At 54.1% G+C, this 14289-nt stretch overlaps 1 protein-coding gene across 1 annotated transcript in view; it reads left to right on the forward strand.

Moving 5' to 3' along the window:
* The window catches only part of B4GALNT3 (beta-1,4-N-acetyl-galactosaminyltransferase 3), a 55483-nt gene that overhangs the window by 27570 nt on the left and 13624 nt on the right, over nucleotides 1-14289 (forward strand). Inside the window, exons 2-9 of the mRNA XM_063395052.1 lie at nucleotides 2975-3069; nucleotides 3711-3788; nucleotides 10852-10947; nucleotides 11474-11564; nucleotides 12468-12568; nucleotides 12933-13000; nucleotides 13519-13597; nucleotides 13988-14054. Of these exons, the coding sequence (XP_063251122.1) occupies nucleotides 2975-3069; nucleotides 3711-3788; nucleotides 10852-10947; nucleotides 11474-11564; nucleotides 12468-12568; nucleotides 12933-13000; nucleotides 13519-13597; nucleotides 13988-14054 (675 nt within the window). The remainder of the gene's footprint in view (nucleotides 1-2974; nucleotides 3070-3710; nucleotides 3789-10851; nucleotides 10948-11473; nucleotides 11565-12467; nucleotides 12569-12932; nucleotides 13001-13518; nucleotides 13598-13987; nucleotides 14055-14289) is intronic.

Raw genomic sequence — 14289 nt, forward strand, 5'->3', positions numbered from 1 at the left:
TGTTAATAGCATTTGCAGCTATGTAAGCAGCAGTAACAACAGCAGAGTAATCAAATCCCATCTTTCAGAGGGGAAGTTGATCACCTGAGTGTGTCTGGGATTTCCCCTTGCACGATTGCCAGGTATCTTCACAGGCTAATTGAAATGTCGAGTGCTGTCTGGGGCCAGGGGCGTGTGGATGGATCTAATCTGTGCACACACAGAGCAGCCCTGGTCACTCCTGCCCTGGGGCCTGACAGCTCCCTGGGTACTGCTGGCTCTTATCTCTGGCTGTGGCTTTCTGCTTTTTTAGTTTATTTTTTTTTCCTCTTGAACTGGGCTTCAAGTGCATTGCTCTGGCAGAGTTCTAACTGTTGGGTGAGATCTCTGCATCTCCCCTTGCAGCTTCCTTGGCTGACTTTTAACCCAGGAGCAGTAAAAGGCAGGGCTGAGGTGAGGCAGGCATGGTGCTCTCGCCTGACCAGAGCCTGGGCAAGACTCATCTTATTTTCTCCTGGTACAGCTTTTCTGTCTCTTAATGGTGATTCACTGGAGCTGTGGCCAGCTGGCTCCAGACTGGCTGCCGCTTGCTGGGGCTCTGCTGTAGGATGCAGCCTCTGTTCCAGCCTCCCCTTCAGCTTCTTTGCCTTCTCTTTGGATTCAGCTGCCTCCCATTCCCAGCAGGGAGCTCAGGGCCTGAGGGCTTCCATCACCAATGCAGAGGAGCAGCTGAGGGTGGGCCCTGCTGGGCATTGGGATCCTCAGCAGGCGTCTGCCAGCCAGCCTGATGGGAACAGGGACAAACAGGACCACTTTTCCCTGGAGAAGAACCACCTTCATCTTCTGGGGTGACCCCTGTGAGACTGGAACCTTGACCTTTGGGGTGCAAAAGCAGAAAGAAAGAAAGATAGAAAGAAAGATGGACCTCTGCATGTGGAGAGGAGGTCAGACTGATGCCAAGGAGGGAGCAGTATGTGGCAGCAAGCCTGGCTGCTGCTTCTGGCAAGCCGTGCCTGCACCAGTGCTGCCTTCCTTGGAGGTGTTTGAGGTGGAAAAATAGCCTTGGAAAACGACTGGTGTGCTTTGGGAAGGGATGGGAAATGCTTTGGGAAGGGATGGGAAATGCTTTGGGAAGGGATGGGAAATGCTTTGGGAAGGGATGGGAAATGCTTTGGGAGGTGAAGCCCAGAAGAGAGAAAGGCAAGGCGCTGGCTGGTGCATCTGTCTGGCAGGCTGATGGCAGCAGTGCCTGGCCCAGCATCTTCCCCTGGCTCTGAGACAGCTCTGCCCAGCCCTTTGGTTTCTGCCTTCATGGTTTTTCTGCCTTTTCACAGCCTAGCCAGAACCAGTTTTGCAGAGGGACTGGAGCAAAACCATCAAAGCTAATAGTTCTGGCATTCCTTCTTAGCAACACTGAAGTGTTTGCTGAGGTATTTTAGTTCTTGACTCCTGCTTTTTTCCAGGCGTGGGCTTGTTGACTTCCAGTAGCCATCAGGGAGTGCTGGAGCCAGCGAGCAGCGCTCAGGGAGAGGGTGAGGACAGGCTGAACTGGGGTAGGTCACCTCACCCAGGCGCTGCTGAGACAGGGCAGTGGATGTGGGCTCCCCTCTGCAGCTGTCCCACAGCAGTGGGGACGTGTCCTGAGCCCTGGGACGTGTGCTGTGGAGAGCACCTTGGTGAGCATGGGCCTTGGGAGGTGTTCCACTGCAGGAAGCTGCAGGAAATCTGTCCTTTCTGTGGTTTCCTCCTGTTGGTGAGGAAAGCATGGGAAAAACCAGGTCCTTCTCCAAGGGTGTCCCGTGGAGACCCCCAGGGAAAAGCCAGTCTTTTCAGAAGGAACTGGAGTGCCAAGAACTTTCTCTAAGGGGACTGTTGATCCTATTATACTCTCAAAATCATTTCCTACCACGCTGGAGAACTGGCTTGCCAAAGCACAAATTACCCAGCAAGGAAATCGCTGCCTCCAGATTAATTTGCAGCTCTTTTGTCTGTTCTGTGCTTGGCTGATGTGTTAGGTAAATATTTGTACAGCGCAGAGAATTGCCTCCCTTTCTTCTCTTTTCCAAGGGTCAGAGAAATGTCAGCCATTGGCACTGGTGTGCAGGCAGCCTCTGTGTCTGCTGGGAGGCTCCGTGCCAGCCACGGGCAGCCAGGGGGGCTGGCTTGGTGGCCAGCAGCCCTTCCCAGCAGGGGCAGGCTGTTTGAGGCTACTGGTGCTTTGTCCTCAGCTTATTCCACAGGGCAGTGAAGTGCTGAGTTTAATGATGGACCCAAGTAACCTCTCCCCTCTGGACAAGAGAACAAATCCTGCTTCTCTTGGTCTCTTCCCCGGGTGAATCTCCAAGGGTGAACTGACTTGTGTGGCCTTTTTTTTTCTTTTCTTTTTTCCCTGATTCACTTGGTTCCTCTCTAGCCAGCTGGGCCTCAGTCATCCTTGTGGCTCCCTTGCAGCTCAGGACGTTCTATGCTCCTGTGGGTCTATTCTCTGCAAAAAAAGCTGCTGCTCTCCCCCACTCTTGCAAGGAGCCCTCAAAGCAGCAAGTGCTGAATTCCACATGAACCACAGAGTCTGTTTCAGCCCCGTTCTGAGTGGGGCTGTGTCCAGTTGCAGGATGCTCACAAACAGTGGTTTCTGCCTCATTGCTCTGAATGAGGGGGAAGCTCACCAGTTACACACCAAATTATATAAAGACAAAGGAGTTCCTCCTTTTTTTCCCATGATAGTCAGTCCCTGAAGCACAAATTGTGCTTAGCTGCATTAATCAGTAGGTTAGTCACCCAGTGACTGAAAAATCTTCTGCAGAAGATGAATACTGACCTTGGTATTTTTAGTCATAGATTTAAATGCACAGCTTCAAGTCAGAATCTGGGGTGAGAAGATCTTGATCAGGAATTTGTGTTCAGCATCTAACAGATGTTTATCCATTTATTCTGGTGACTGCTACACTTCCTTTTTTCAGCCTGTTCCTGACACCTGTCTGTTTCCTCTGTACAGGATTTGAAAGCTGGAGGGAGCTTGCTAAGGTTCTGTCAGACACCGGTGGGGACACAAGCCTTCAGCTGGGCCACCCGCAGGAGCTGGGACAGCAGGTGAGGACTCCCTTCCCTTCAGGTGCTGCCCCGAGAGACAGCTCTGTTCACACAGGAAAGAGAGCTGGCCACAGGGCAGAACCTGAGCTGATCACAGCAACATGAACCTACAAAGGCTCCACTGCAGGCACTTGAGTTATTTCAGATGTACCAAGCTGCAGCAGTGGGATGAGCTGGCTGGGCTTGTGGCACAGGAAGGCGAGATAGAAGCAGAAGTGAAAGGTCAGAAGAGAGTTTATTGCTCTCTAGTGAGGCACATCTCAGCACTGCTGACTGGAGGCAGTGCTGGAAGAACTCTTGCTTGGACAGTTTTGAAACACAGATGGGAAAAAAAACCCCAGAGAATGACTTAAGTTTTAACTTTGTGCTAGCAAGCAGTTAGAAAATCCTGGTATCCTTTTCCCTCAGCAGCTCACCATGGAAATGTGGTGTCAGAAAAGCCGGGGAGCATTTTCACCCCGTTATGTCCATGGTATCTGGCCTGTGCTTTGGAAGGGGAGTTTGAACACTTGTTTCATTTTCTCATGTGTTCTTGTGATGAGGTTTGAACCCTCTTGTAGAGCTTGTGTAGAACCATCTTGGACATGTCAGTGCCATATCATTTACCAGGTTATTTTGACTTTTCTCTGCTTGTGTTTCAGATCCAAGAGCTGCAGATAGGTGGGAGGAATAAATCAAATGATGCAGCTGTGGACAGCCCTGTCCCGTGGATGCCAGAGGTGGGTGCCTTCCTCCTTCGTTTTGTGTGAGGGGGGTTATGGCATTTTTGGACAGCAAAAATGAAAGGTCCAGATGTATGCCTGGAAATTAATTCACTTCTCAGAAGTGCACTCCCTATCACCTTCTCCCTGCTTAATGACACTTACAGACCTGAGTCACCATCCGGAAAGACTGGAGTGTCCAGATTCCAGATAATTTGGTGTCTCCACGAGTCCTCAAGGCTCCAAGCACCCACCTGCAATTCCAGGCAGCCTACTACCTTCCTGAAAATGAAGTTTGTTCAGGGCTGGGGTGTGTAGGGCCAGTAATTCAACAAGCAAACACATGGCTGTGGCACACAGAAGTGTCACACTGCTCTTGCTCTGGCTCTTGCCATCCAGCCCCTGCGTGTCTGTGTGGGGATTTCTCCACTTCAGTGGCACTTCCATCCACAGAGAACCCTCTCTGGTGACCCTTGCAGCCTGGGGTAAACACTCCCTTTGTTTCCTTCATGCCTCAATTATTCTTTCCTCCCCTGTTCCCTTATCTCATCATTCCTCTTCAGATAAGGGAGCAATGCAGCTGCTTCTAATGAGAGGGACACCAGCCAGGGGGCATTTAGTTAATGGAGCCAGCTCACTAAATTCCTCAAGGTGATTAGAGACCTGCACAAATTAAGGAGCCTCTGTGATGCCCCGGGGAGGGAGCTGGCCCTGCACTCAGGACTCCAGACCTCACTGGATGGAGGGAGAGTGAATCCATCCAGCCAGGAGCAGTTCAGGTCCCTGCAGCCTGGGCTTTCCTGGCAGCAGCCAGCAGCAGTCACCTGCAGTGCCCAGCCCCAGAGCAGACATTGATCTGGTCTGGGGCACAGCCTGGGCTCTGCAGGGCTGCTCCCAGCTGCAGCCCAGGGTCTTCTCCAGCTGCAGGGCCTTGCAGGCAGGGCCAAGAGCCAGCAGGATGTCAGGGCAGGGCTGCTGCTGTGCCCAGGGGTGGCACTGAGCGTTTGCTGCTCCCCTCTCCCACGGCACGGGGCAGTGCAGGCTCTGTGTGGCAGAGGCTGTGCCCTGTGTCTGTGATCCCTCCCCAGAGATCTCCCAAGGCACACGAATCTGGGCACTGCAGCTGTGGTGTGCAGTGATGCAGTGACCTTTACCTGCTCAGGTGCACGCTGTGGCCTGGACACTTTTCTCTTGGGCTGTATAAGGCAAAATTTGCTGCCCTTGCTGCAGCACTGTGTGTGCCCAGAGGGCCAGCAGAGCTCAGTGGTTCACCAGTCCCAGCTGCAGGAGGTGGAGAGGGATCCATGCACACAGCTCTGTGCAGAGCTGCTTTCTGTCCTCCTCACCACCCACAGAAATTTCTCCCGGCCTGGGGATTAAGTTTTTCTGTGACTCTGCCCAAATAATTACCCAAGGTCTATAATCCCATTGTGCCCTTCCCACAGCATCTCTAATAACTTAATTGCAGCCTTGCCTGGGGTGAGGGACACCAGGTTGCCTCACACAGGTCAGGGAGCTGGGCTTTGTTTGAATAGAGAGGCATATTCTTGACAAACATAAATAATTAACAGGGTTTCAGGCTGAGCTGGCAGCCAGCATCGCCGAAAAAGGACAGGTTTCAATTTTCCTCTCTCAGTTTCAGGATATGAGATAGGCAGCTTAAGTCTTCAGCCTTGCATAATGTGGTGGGAAGGTGTGCTCGTTGGAAATCCCCACCTGAAGTTTTGCTCTGGCATCTGGGGGCAAGGAGGGTTCACCCTTGCTCCTGGTTCCTCAAGTTGCCCGTGCATGTGGTGATCCCTGTCCTTACTGTCACTGCAGCTCCAGCATCACCACTGCCTGCGCAGGCTGGAGGCACGTGGGGGGTTTGTTTCACTAATTCAGAAACGTGCCTGGCTGTGGTCAGGGCACAGCTGTACTGTGGGGTGTGAGTGTCACCGTTTGACAGGGCTGTAGGTGGGCAGGACTTCCAGAAAAGTGCCTGGTTATCCAGACTGTTCCCTTACCTCTGCCAAAGCACCTGCTCAGCTCGGAGAGGAGAAAGGTCTGGGCAGTGCTGGGGTGCATTTGGAACCTTTCCTGCTTCATGTCTGCACCCCTGAGGACTTGCCTGTGCAGGGAGGTGTGAGGACGTGCAGGAGCACAGCCCCTTGCAGGCAGCTCCTGTACGGTTGCACAGGTGCTGCACAAACCCAAAGGGTTGTGCTGCAGGGTTGTCCTGCTACCAGGCCTGCCCAAAGAGGAGCATCCTTTCCTGAGAGGACTGAAAGACAAAGCTATTGCTGCTCACTCTGTCCCTGCCCGTGCCCGTGCAGTCAGGGCTGTGTTGCTGACCTGTCTGGATGGATCCCACGAGTGCAGTGCAGCAGAGCGTGCAGCCAAGGCCAGCTGCTGGCTGCTGAATGTCACCCAGCCGGGGAGCTGGGCCGGACAGGAGGGGCTGCAGCCACCCCGAGGAGACAGAAGAGCCTTACAAGCTCAGGAGTCTCTAGCTGGCAGCACAATGCTGCCTTTCTTGCGTGGCTCAGGCCCTTTCTGTGCCCTGTTTATCATTGCTGGGCTGCGTGCAGCTACGCAGCTGATTCACCTCTGTGATGCCAAAGCCGCCCAGGATTAAATTAGGAAAGCCTTCTCTTCTCCATCCTGCTCCACTTACAGGGCAGGAGGTCGTGTCTCTGCTGCTGCAGTCCTCTCAGCTCTGCTGCTTGCCCAGTTCTTTGTCCCCTGGCCTCCTTGCTCAGCAGGAGCCCTGGGCTGTGGTGCCACCCTCCCGATGGTTGTGACAAGGCAGGGTTTGGGCAGGGGAGAGCTCTGGGTTATCTGTGTTCCTGATCCTCCTCTCTGGTCACTTCTAGCAGAGGGCTGATAATCTAACATTTCTCACTAGAAGGAAGTGGAAATACCAAAGTCTTTCCCTGCAGAGCCAGGGCTGCAGGCAGGCACTGTTCCACGTGCCCAGCAGGGACCAGCCACGCTCCCACAGCCCTGCAGGGGCTGCACCGTGCCAGGCACGGGCCTGGCCCTGCTGTGCCCTGCCTGCCCTTGGGGGCTCAGCTCTGCCTTGCTGGGACAGCCCTGTCACCGTGCCCGTGGCACTGGGCTCGGAGGGTGTCAGCCTGCCCAGCCTCCCTGGGGAGCTTGGGTGTGTGCAGGGCACACTCACTGTGCTGCAGGGCACACTCACTGTGCTGCAGGGCACACTCACACTGCTGCAGGGCACACTGACACTGCTGTGCCCCAGGGCACACTCACACTGCCCCAGGGCACACTCACTGTGCTGCAGGGCACACTCACTGTGCTGCAGGGCACACTGACACTGCCCCAGGACACACTCACACTGCTGCAGGGCACACTCACACTGCCCCAGGGCACACTCACCGTGCTGCAGGGCACACTCACACTGTGCCCCAGGACACACTCACTGTGCTGCAGGGCACACTCACACTGCTGCAGGGCACACTGACACTGCCCCAGGACACACTCACACTGCCCCAGGGCACACTCACTGTGCTGCAGGGCACACTCACACTGTGCTGCAGGGCACACTCACACTGTGCCAGGGCACACTCACTGTGCTGCAGGGCACACTCACACTGTGCCCCAGGGCACACTGACACTGCTGCAGGGCACACTCACTGTGCTGCAGGGCACACTCACACTGTGCCCCAGGGCACACTGACACTGCTGCAGGGCACACTGACACTGCTGTGCTGCAGGGCACACTCACACTGCTGTGCCCCAGGGCACACTCACACTGCTGCAGGGCACACTCACACTGCTGTGCCCCAGGGCACACTCACTGTGCTGTGCTGCAGGGCACACTCACAGTGCTGTGCTGCAGGGCACACTCACACTGCTGTGCCCCAGGACACACTCACAGTGCCCCAGGGCACACTGACACCGTGCTGGCAGTGCCCTTGGTGTGTGCCCCGTGCCTGCTCTGAGCTGGCACCGTGCACTGCTGCTATTTCAGCAGGGTGATAAGCAGCTGGGAAGAGGTGTTGGGACAGGGAGCAGAGCAGCCCCTGCTGCTCTCAGGGGCAGGAGAAGCCCTCTGAATGGGAAGGTGACATAAAACCAGCTCCCACTGAAAGCTCCAGCTCATGGCTTCCATTCCTAGTTCTGGCCAGATCAGTCTGTCCAGAGTTTTCTAAGCAGATGTTTTTTAAGGGAGAAGGGGAACTTGTTGCTTGCTAGATCCTAAATATCCAGCCATTTGCAAAACAGGGCCAGGCAGTTCCAAGCTGGGAAATCAGACATAGTAACCATGTTTTAGAATCATGTTCTAAAAAACATGTTTTAGAAAATCCATTGATGTTTCTGTGCACATGAATTGGGAATGGTGGTGCAATCTGCAAAAGCCCCAAGCAGGAGATTCTTACAGCATGCTGCCTGAGAGGATACTCACATAGCAAACAGAGGAATTTCTCAGCTGCCTGTAATGGGCAGCTATGAATTGGGTTGGAGGGCCTGGGGTGATAGAGTTTCAAAACAGCTGCTACACTGATGGCTTGTGGGGACCTAAAATTAAAGCCTAGCTCAATTTTCAGTCCCAAAGCAGCACTCTGGGCAGCCAGCACTTATCTGTCAATAATGTTCTTTTTTTTCCCTTTAAGAGGAAACATAAACTAAGTTAAACTGCTGTAACTCAGGAGAAAATCTGTTGATTTAGAAAATATTTTAAAATCACGTGCAAGGAACACTTATTATTTACCAGTTAATTATTTCTAGCAGCTGTGAGTGCAAGAAAGCAAAGTGGTCTCATTAACTCTTGCCAGAATCTCCTCTCTGGAGGCTTTGTAAAGACTTTGGAGGCAGGAGTGTTGGGCTAGAAATCTCAGGAATTCTCTCTTTAAATACTGATGGTTTCCCTAGTACAGTGGTGTCTGCCTTATCCTTTGTTAGACTGCCCTCTCCCTAACACCGCCACACTGTAGTGAAGTGTTGTACTGCAACGGGACTGGCCCAAGTTTTACTCTGCAAACATTTGAGCAAGTCTAGCCAGTCTTTTGGGGTTTGCCTCATAAATATCTGGGTTTGCATTTGGGCTGCCCCATGTCAAAGGCAGCCCAGCTTCGCTGCAGTCCCGAGCTTTGAGCTCATCCCCTGGGTCTGCGTTTGGCAGGAGTGACTGCAGTGCCACCCTGGCCACAGTGTGGGAGTGTTGTGCTGCTTTTCGGAGCCTGCTGTCTGCAGTGTGCAAGCAATTCTCAAAAAACCCAAAAATCCAGCATCACCTGTGGATAGCAGCCGACTTCCACAGGACTCAGCTTCTGGCAGTGATTGTGGGAGCCCAGCCTGTTCTGATCACTTCATGTTCCACAAGGAACAGCAGTTGCCATTATTTGATTTGGCTGAGAAAAGCAGTGTAAGACCCTTGGGGGTGAACCTGGATTTGGCCAAGGGGCCCAGGACTGCACAGCAATTAAACTCCAGTTCAGTGTTTGTCACGCTTGCAGTGATTTATTTGTATCCCAGGTTCTGCAGGGTCCCGGGTTTCTTTTGGCTGCATGCTGAGCCCTCTGCCTGTCCCCACTCTGATCTTGTGCATTGCTCTGAGCAATTACATCCACTTTGTCTCGCTGCTTCTCCTCGTGTCTGGCGGGCAGAATCCAGGCTGAGGGATGTCAGCAGAGGAGGGAAGAGGAGGAGATGTTAGTGAGGGCATGGTGGGCTTGCAGAGATCCATCAAGCCCTGGCAGAGGGGACAGCAGAGAGAGAGGGCTGACAGGAGACCCCTTGAGAGCAGCAGTGGTTGTGAGTGTGCTTTGCCTGGCACACAGAAATGGTTTTCATGTGCATGACTAAAGTCCACAGCTCGCAAGGAGCGTTACTGGTGCAGAGCCAAATCTGCTTCATGGCCTTTCTTCAAGCCACAGTTTATTTCCAAACACAGCCCCAGCCCACCATCCTGGGGAGAATAACTCACTGAAGAAGTTTCTCTGGCAGGAGTGCACGGAGAGGCTGGACCCTCCTCCCCTGTGCTGCTCCAGGCCTGGCAGAATCTCCCCGGTGAAAAGTAAGAATTTGCTGCCATCTGTAGACATTTGGGTGCTGTTCAGGCTGTTTCCCCAGCCCTGCTCCCACAGCCCTTATATAGGCAAGACAGCCACAGCAAAACCTCCCTGGTCCCAAGGCAACCTATTCCTTCCTTCAGCCTTTTGCCATCTAAGGTAGCTTGTACCATCTGCAGCTTATTTATTCCTCACTGTTGGGTGCCCGTGTTGCGAGGAGGGTTTCAGCATCCAGCTCCACTGGTTGCAGGCAGAAAGCTTGGCCTTTGCTGGGGGTAGACAGTGATTCCTTTGTGAATGGCTCTGACAGGAGTGAAGTCTGTCCTTTGGGGAGTGCGTTGCTGAAGTCCTGCAGTGGCCAGCAAGCTTTGCCCAGCCCAGCTGTGCTCCAGGTCTCTGGAGCAGCCTCTCCTGCCAGGGCTGGCTGCATAGCAGGGACCTGTGCTCACCCTGCACCCCCTCCTGGGCTGTCTGGCTGGAATCCTCCCTTCCCTGCGTGTTTCTGTGTCTCTGCAGACACAGAGGCCATGCTGCCACTGCCCTGCCTGTGCTGCTGCTCCCTGCCCTGCCAGGCCCCCATCTCCTTGTCCCCACTGTCCTCCATCAGCCTCACCTCTGAGAAGGTGATCTGCCATCTCCCCTCCCTAGGCATCCCCTCTTCCTCAGGTCTGGAGAACAGCCCTGAGATGGTGAGGGACTGCAGAACACCTTCTTGCAGAAAGTAAGAGTTTACATCCTGGGGAGCTGTTCCACCCTGCAGTGTGTTCCACACCACCAGGGCACAGCCCTCTGGTCAAACAGCTCCTTGGAGGAGCAAACCCCAGCCATGGAACTGAGGTGTCCCAAGCATTGGCACAGTTCCCTGGTGCCATTCAGTCATGTGTGCCAGCCCCACACCTTCAGCAGATGGGCAGCAGTGCTCTGGACCCACGTCTCCTGCAGCCCCTCAGAGCAGAACCTTCTGTCGCTCTCCCAAGGCTCCAGCAGCCACGGCCCAGGCTGCCAGGGCAGGGGAGGGACACAGGCACGGATGCAGCAGCTCATGGTGCCCCACTTCTGCCTTCTAGTTCCAGGGCCAGGCCAACCTGCACGTGTTTGAGGACTGGTGTGGCAGCTCCATCGAGCAGCTCAGGAGAAACCTCCACTTCCCCCTCTTCCCTCACGTGAGTAAGACCATGACATCCACTGTCCTGCACTTCCCAGCTGGATCACCCTTGCTCCCTTCACGTCCTGTCCCTACCTCCCTCCGTCTGCTCTTTGTTAAAATCCACCGCCTCCCTCTCAGCCACCTCGTCTGTCCTCCTGCTGAGGGAGCAGGAAGCTTTCACAAGGATTCAGGGGTGGCAGCTCTTCTGCTGCACAGGGAGGGTCATTTCACACGTGCTGGCCTGCCAGGGCTCAGACATGGGCTGAAGGAGCCCTGGTGCTCTCCTTCCAAGTGGCTGGGGAAGGCCATGTCCTGTCCCCACCATCTCAATGGCATCCCCCATGCAGCTTTTCCTTTCTCAGCAGCACCTGCTCCACCTCATTTCTTACTTGGTTTGCTCTTTCCCTCTGCCTCCATCACATCCCATACCCCATCCTCCTCTCAGGGAAAATCCTCTGCCCACCTGTCCCAGGGTTTTTGATTCTCCCCTTGTTCCTGTCCCATCTAAATTATTCTAATGATTTTTTCTCCTCCCACTTCAGACAAGAACCACGGTGAAGAAGTTGGCCGTGTCCCCAAAATGGACCAACTATGGTCTCCGGATCTTTGGTTACCTGCATCCTTTTGGTGATGGTGAGGGTTCTGAGTGCCCTCACTCTGTCTCCTGCCCCTTTCCCCTCGCTCCTCACCCTGGCACACCCAGCAGCAGGTCCCTGCTGTGTGCTGGGCAGTGTGCGTGGCTGGCTGTGGCCGTGGCGTGGCTGGAAGCACATCTGCCCCTCCCTTGCAGGGTGGGGAGGGAAAGCACAGGGGGAAAGCACAGCTGGGAAGCGCTGGATAAATGATAAATGATAAATGATGGTGCTGTTGTGGGCGCTCAGCACCGCGGCGTGCGTGCGGGCACGAGCAGTGCCTGAGCTTTGCTGCCTCCCTCACACCCCCAGGGCTGTGCCTGACCCCGCTGCTGTCCTCTGACAGCAGCTGCCAGCTGTGCCTGACCCCGCTGATGTCCCTGCTGCTGTGTGAGTGCCCTCTGACAGCAGCTGCCAGCTGTGCCCCAGCTGCATGCCCTGCCCCGAGCAGCTGCTGCTCCCACCTCTGCCACGGGCCCTGGCCTCAGCTGCCGCCCCGTGACCCCGGGCAGGGTGAGCCCCAGCACCTCTGTCCCCCTCTGTGCTCCACGTGCACATTCCTCCATCACACACAGCAGCTCACACAGAGGTTTGCTCTGAAGCGAAAGGGATGTCAGGGGAAGCTTTGCACAAACTTCTTAGCACAGACTTCTTATTTTTCCAGGTTAGGTGTCAGGGGAGGCCAGTGCAGGAGGGACAGTGAACCAGTGACATCTAAAGTCTGTTTCAGTCAGAGCAGAGTTAAGAGAGTTCAGAGAGGTTCAAAGGAGGGAAGGTGATAATATCAAAAGGGAAGGATGGTCTTGCCAGGAAAAAGGGCAAAGGCAGCATTTCAGAGGGGCAGGATCTGTTTGTGCACACGCCCTTACCCACAGCCCTGCTCACTCCCTCCATCTCTCGACAGGGGAGTTTCAGTTTGCCATTGCTGCGGATGACAATGCTGAGTTCTGGCTGAGCCCAGATGAAAAGCCCTCTGGTCTCCAGCTGCTGGCCAGTGTAGGCAAGGTACAGTGCATGCTGCACGGCTTCTCCCATCGAGGCTCTCGTGCTCCTGGGCAGCAGAGCCCTTCCTGACCTACTGCTTCCTTGGACTACGCAGGTTTCTTTCCCTGCCCAGCTACAGACAGCATGATGCCAGATGGGGTATGACATGTGATACTTAAGCCAGTTACCTCCTGGTAGCACTGTTGGGAGTCCCTTGTTCACAGTTAAGGGACTTAAATCTGTCTGCAGGTGATGGATTTCACAGATGACTTACCAGGAGGAACTGGAGGGAAGAGGGAGTTCAATTTTCCATTTTTATCGTTGTCAGTGCAGTAGCAAGGGAAGAAACTCATCTTCACTAGAGCCATCTTCTGTCTCTTCACAGACAGGGAAGGAGTGGACTGCACCAGGAGAGTTTGGGAAATTTCACAGCCAGAAGTCAAGCATGGTGAGGTGAGTGAGCAAGGTCCCTCAGTCCCAGCCACCTCTGCACATGACCAGGAAATCACAAGGACGAGGGAAAAGCACTCAGGCTTGTCCTGAAGAGTTTAGCAATACAGAAGAAAGGGATTACTCTGGGGTATTGTCAAAGCTTTGCTGAGTTACTGCGGGAATGCAACACTGAATTTTTCTTGCCTGGAGCAGTCAGCCACCAGCACATGCAGGCTCCCCTAAAAGAACTATATCCCAAGCTTCCTGCCTTGGAACTGGCCAGGTTTCCCAGGGGCCAAAACCCCGCAGGCAGCACTGAGAGGGAGTTATCCAGAATTAACTGAGTCTGGGGTGCTCCAGGTGCACAAGTGAAGGTACCTGTCTGACTGTCAGGATCTGGATTTTCTTGGCAGCACTAACCCTGCCTACCCTGAGAATTAGGTTGTTTCAGGGGTGTGGTTGCTCTCCACGCATTGTCTGCTGACAAGCTGAGAAATGTTCCTTGACGCTGCTGGTGACAGACACCTTGTTCCTCGCAGGCTGTCAGCAGCAGGCAGGTACTACTTTGAGGTGCTGCACAAGCAGGACGACAGAGGAACAGACCATGTGGAAGTAGCTGTGAGTGTGTGGCAATGGTGGTCCTGTATATGTGTCCCCAGAGAGCTGAGGAATGATGTTTGTAACTGTTTCCCTCCTTTCCCTGGCCTCAGCTCCTCAGTGCAGGGGATGCAGCTAATCCCCTCCAGAGCCCTTACCTACCTCCGTGTGGGACAGCCCTGGCCATGTGTCAGGGCTCCTTCCTCTGCTCTCTTGGGATAGATCTGCCTTCCCTGGGGCCTGCTGCAGCTTTTGGGCCTTTCCTGGTTTGGATGTGCCCTGGGGGATCTCAGCTCATTCCCAGACTTTTGCTGCTGGGTAAATTTGGTCCTAGTGGGAGTGGTGTGTTCCTTTCATTCAGGCTTGGTTAACTCCATAGGTACTTCATTTCAGTGTGTTCCTCTATTCCAGTGGAGACTGAATGACCCAGAAGCAAAGTTCAAAGTCATTGACTCCCAACATCTCTCCCTTTTTGCTAGTAAGTATCTTCATCACAAGTTTTCCCAAGCGCCTTCCCATTCCTCCTAAATGTGTCAGCAGCCAATGTTTCACCATGAATCATTGTCTAGCCAGGCAAATACCAGGCATACACATCATGGGGAGAAAAAGGTGGAGGCAGCTCTGGAGAAAGGCTTCTGGACAAGGGTGTGACCCATCGTTACACACAGGAGAAGCAAGATTAGGACATTATTTCAGGGAGGTGTATTGAGGAA

Source organism: Prinia subflava, chromosome 4 (assembly GCF_021018805.1).
Source record: "Prinia subflava isolate CZ2003 ecotype Zambia chromosome 4, Cam_Psub_1.2, whole genome shotgun sequence".
In the NCBI taxonomy this organism is placed as follows: Eukaryota; Metazoa; Chordata; class Aves; order Passeriformes; family Cisticolidae; genus Prinia; species Prinia subflava.